We start from the raw sequence: 5,000 nt of genomic DNA on the forward strand, positions 1-5,000 counted from the left end.
ACCAGAGAACCCACTGACATTGTGGACGGGGGCGCCTCTCCTTGGCTCTCCGCGGATTCCTTGCTAACATCCCCTGCTGTAGGAGTCACAGTGGACATCAGGTGCTCATCCTCGGCCTGTAAGTGGTCAAGATCATTCGCATTCCCATTAGCTACTGAAGAAAGCCTGGATTCAGATGTCCTTGGGGATGATGCGGACTTCAGCGTTTCCTTCAGGGTCTTGTCCTTCGAGGCGAGGGAGTTGTTCATGTCCTTCATGGTGTCTGTCGCCTTTGTGTCGCCAGTGTCACGTATTCAGTACCTGTGGAAGGGGACAGTAGGAGGTTATCGTGTTGTGGTGTGATTGGTTGTAAGGTGTAGCGTGCGCGTGCTGTTGTTATTGGTGATGTGACAGGTGCTAGTCCCATCACACAGCGGGGCGTACTACATAATGGGGCTACTCGGCGAGAATTAATCGTGTCGAGTAACGGGTAATTTCGCTCGTCTTTCATTAATATCCGGGCAGTGTATAGCGATTATTTGTTCCGCGTAATAAGTTGTCGCCTCACATCGTCCTTGGTCTGTGCCTCTCTATGTAACTCCTGTATTACGATCAGGTGCAACGCAAATTCTCTCTCTCTCTCTCTCTCTCTCTCTCTCTCTCTCTCTCTCTCTCTCTCTCTCTCTCTCTCTCTCTCTCTCTCTCTCTCTCTCTCTCTCTCTCTCTCTCTCTCTCTCTCTCTCTCTCTCTCTCTCTCTCTCTCTCTCTCTCTCTCTCTCACACACACACACACACACACACACACACACACCGGTGTTCGATTCCCCGGCCGGGTGGAGATATTTGGGTGTGTCTCCTTTCACGTGTAGCCCCTGTTCACCTAGCAGTGAGTAGGTACGGGATGTAAATCGAGGAGTTGTGACCTTGTTGTCCCGGTGTGTGGTGTGTGCCTGGTCTCAGGCCTATCCGAAGATCGGAAATAATGAGCTCTGAGCTCGTTCCGTAGGGTAACGTCTGGCTGTCTCGTCAGAGACTGCAGCAGATCAAACAGTGAATTACACACACACACACACACACACACACACACACTAAAGAAACTTACATATGAGCGAAATGTAATGTATTCCAACATAAATGGAGTGATATCGGGGATTTTAGAACTCAACGATTACTTGAGGGACAAGAACCCAGATATTGTGGGTCTTACTGAAACAAAACTGAGAGAGGAGAAGACCTGATGAAGGTTGGAGAAGGAAATATAACGTTTGGAAAAGAAATAGAGTAGGTAAGATGGGAGGAGGAGTGATGTTGCTGGTTAAAAAAGATATAAAGGTGGATCAAGTGAAAAAAGGTATGGGAAAGGCAGAAGTGCTAAAGATCAGAGCAGAAACTAATGAAGGAAAAAGAGGCACTACATAGTGGTGTACGTACCACCTAAGACAAATGCATGGTCAGTACAGGAATATGAAGAAATGATAAGTGATACAGGAACATGTCTGGAAGAAATGTTGGGTGGCTGTGAACGAACTATAATGATGGGAGATTTTAATTGTAAAGAGGTGTGTTGGGAGGACTGGTCAATGGAAGGATCAGAGACAACATGGGGAAATACACTATTGACACTGGCAATGGAAAATGTGTTAACTCAGTGGGTCAAAGAAGATACTAGGTTTGGAGGAGAGGGAGCATCGTCAAGACTGGACTTGGTCTTTAGTACAGAGCCAATGGTCATTGAGGAGATGAGGGTGGAGTGCCCTTTAGCAAAGAGTGATCATGCAGTTTTGGAGTTCAAGGTGATAGACGAAGAGAAATCTAGAAGAAATGAAGAATATAAAGTGGGAAGATGGAATTATGCCAAGACAGATTTTGGAAACCTAAAGAAATTCTTTCAAGAGACAAATTGGATGAAATTCAAGAGTGCTAAGGAGCAAATGAAAAGTGGAAGGAATTTATAAAAATATACAAAGAAGGTGAGAAAAATTTGTACCAATAAGACAACATAGAGAAGTTGGAAAGCAGGACTGGTTTAACGATAGATGTGAAAAGGCTAGAACAAGAAAAGAGGATGCATGGAAGAGGTGGAGAAGGAAAAGACGGATTAAGCAGTGGGAAAGTTACAAAAGAGCAAGAAATGAATATGTGTTGATTAGAAGAGAAGAAAGAAAGAAACAAGAAAAGGATATAATTGATAAATGTAAAGACCAACCAAGGCTTTTTACAGACATGTGAACAACAACATCAAAAATAGAAAGTATTGAAAGTTTAGAAGTAAATGGAGTATGCAGTGAAGATCCCAGGAAATGGCAGAGGCTATGAATGGATGCTTTCGGAAGGTATTCACAAAGGAGACTGCTTTTGACAAACCACTGGTAATGGAACAGAAAGGGATTATGAAGGAGTTTCAAGTAACTGTGGAGGAGATCAAGAACATGATGGGGAGTTTAGAAGTGAGAAAAGCTGTGGGACCTGATGGGGTATCAGGATGGATTTTAAGAGAATGCAGGGAGCAATTGGCAGAAAAAGTTTGTGAAGTAATTGATGCCTCATTAAGGGAAGGTGTAGTGCCCCAAGACTGGAAAAGAGCTAACATTGTCCCAATCTATAAATCAGGTAACAAGAGAGACCCATTGAACTATAGACCAGTGTCACTTACAAGTGTGGTAGCTAAGATGTGTGAGAGGGTGGTGAAGAATAGATGGACAGACTTCTTGGAGAAAAATGACATACTTTGTGAGTGTCAATTTGGTTTTAGGAAAGGGCGTTCATGCACGACAAACCTGATATGTTACTATTCGAGGGTGATAGATGTAATACAGGAAAGAGATGGTTGGGCTGATGGAATATATCTGGATTTAAAAAAGGCCTTTGATAAGGTACCACACCAGAGACTGATCTGGAAACTTGAAATGGTAGGAGGAGTGCATGGCAGTTTACTAAAATGGATGGAAGACTTTTGGTAGGAAGAGAAATGAGAACAATAATTAAGGACAGACCATCAGAATGGGGATTGGTGGAGAGTGGAGTTCCACAGGGATCAGTGTTGGCACCAGTAATGTTCGCAGTCTACATAAATGACATGGTGGATGGGGTGTCCAGTTATGTGAGCCTATTTGCAGACGATGCAAAATTGTTACGAAAAGTGAGATGTGACAAAGATTGCGAACTACTCCAGGAAGACTTGGACAGAATATGGAAATGGAGCTGTACATGGCAAATGGAGTTCAACACGACAAAATGCAAGAAAATAGAGTTTGGCAAGAGTGAAAGAAGAATCAGGAGTATGTACAAGATAGGAAATGAAGACATAAAACCAGTCATGAAGAAAAAGACCTTGGGGTGACAATTACCAATGACCTATCGCCAGAGAGACATATAAACAAAATAATTGGAGAAGTATTGAACTTATTGAGGAACATAAGAGTGGCGTTCGTATATCTAGATGAAGAAATGATGAAGAAAATAATTACTGCAATGATAAGACCGAGGCTTGAATATGCAACAATACAGTGGGCTCGAACTTAAAGAAACACATAAGGAAACTAGAGAAAGTACAGAGGGCTGCAACGAAAATGGTGCCTGACTTAAGAGATTTGACTTATGAAGACAGACTGAAAAGAATGCAACTTCCAACCCTGGAAAACAGAAGAAAGGGGAGACCTGATAGCAATATACAGAGTGATGATTGGCATGGAAAAATGGATAGGGAAGATCTGTGTATGTGGAATGGAAGAATGTCGAGAGGGCATGGGAAAAACTAAAATGGCCACTTATAGGAGAGATGTGAAAAATATAGCTTCCCTCATAGAAGGGTGGAAGCATGGAATAGTTTAGACGTGGAAGTGGTCAACGCCACACACACACACACACACACACACACACACACACACACACACACACACACACACACACACACACACACACACACACACACACACACACACACACACACACACACACACACACACACACGTAATTAAACACACTTGTCCAAACTCAAGCCACCTGTGCTATATTTATTACCCCTGATCTGACACCTCTCCACAATCTACATTTGTTTCTCTTATTACCTTTCCACTAATGCACCTGACCTCCTCCTTGCTGCCACGACCTCGCCTTTGTCCAGGAACCTCATATGTTATTAACTTGTCACCTGTCTACGTCTTACTTATCTCTCTTATCACTTCTCTTCCCACCTACCTTTCTCTATCTTGCGGGCTGAATACCTCCCTCATGTGTACCTGTCATTAACATGCCTCTCGTACTTTTTTTTCAGACTTTCGCACGCGCATCTGCCTCATTTTCCATCGAGACACGCCATAAATAGGTGTGCCTCTGGGTAGCAGCGTCATGCCTCCTCCCGTCACCTAGATAAATGAGTCGATTCCTCTCGCATGTTTCTTACGGACAAGCGCTGCGTCACCTCTTCTTGCGCTCATTTCACGGAGTGTGTGTGTGTGTGTGTGTGTGTGTGTGTGTGTGTGTGTGTGTGTGTGTGTGTGTGTGTGTGTGTGTGTTTGATAGACGTGCATACAACAATACATAAGTGCTGTTAAAAAGAAAAAGAGTAAAGTAAACTGGCCGACGGTGTGATGGAAGGGAAAAGTACGAAGTGGATTTTTATTCTTGACTAATAAAAGTTGAGTCGTTTTCCTGACTGATCCCGTCCATCTCCTGTATGTGCCTGTATGTGTCGTTACGTGTCTGTACCATCACTCTCCCACGTGTGTCTGTTTATCCGTCTACGTGTCTATTGCTTCTCTCTCTCTCTCTCTCTCTCTCTCTCTCTCTCTCTCTCTCTCTCTCTCTCTCTCTCTCTCTCTCTCTCTCTCTCTCTCTCCTGTTCGTCGCATGTGATGAGGAGAGTGGCAGCGTGAAGGGCAAGGCGCGAGTGCTGGCTGGGAGTATCTTGAGACTGTGGAAGGTCACGAATGATTTGTTGGAGAAGGAAATGGTTATAATAGTAGCAGAAGTTGTGCCTGAGTGGAGGGTGAGTCAAGGTGAGAGAGAGAGAGAGAGAGAGA

The 5,000-nt window shown here is 43.8% G+C and overlaps 1 protein-coding gene across 8 annotated transcripts in view; it reads right to left on the reverse strand.

Moving 5' to 3' along the window:
* Window positions 1–5,000, reverse strand: part of LOC123513850 (serine/arginine repetitive matrix protein 2-like) — a 146,395-nt gene that overhangs the window by 108,475 nt on the left and 32,920 nt on the right. For all 8 annotated transcript variants that reach the window (XR_006677463.1, XR_006677462.1, XM_045271263.1 and 5 more), the window contains one exon: window positions 1–300. This exon is cut by the window's left edge and continues 69 nt beyond it. Coding sequence is in view for 6 of the 8 variants with exons in the window: in XM_045271263.1 (XP_045127198.1) it covers window positions 1–257 (257 nt within the window). In the remaining 2 variants the exon portion in view is untranslated. The remainder of the gene's footprint in view (window positions 301–5,000) is intronic.

This window comes from Portunus trituberculatus, chromosome 37 (genome assembly GCF_017591435.1).
Source record: "Portunus trituberculatus isolate SZX2019 chromosome 37, ASM1759143v1, whole genome shotgun sequence".
Lineage (NCBI taxonomy): Eukaryota > Metazoa > Arthropoda > Malacostraca > Decapoda > Portunidae > Portunus > Portunus trituberculatus.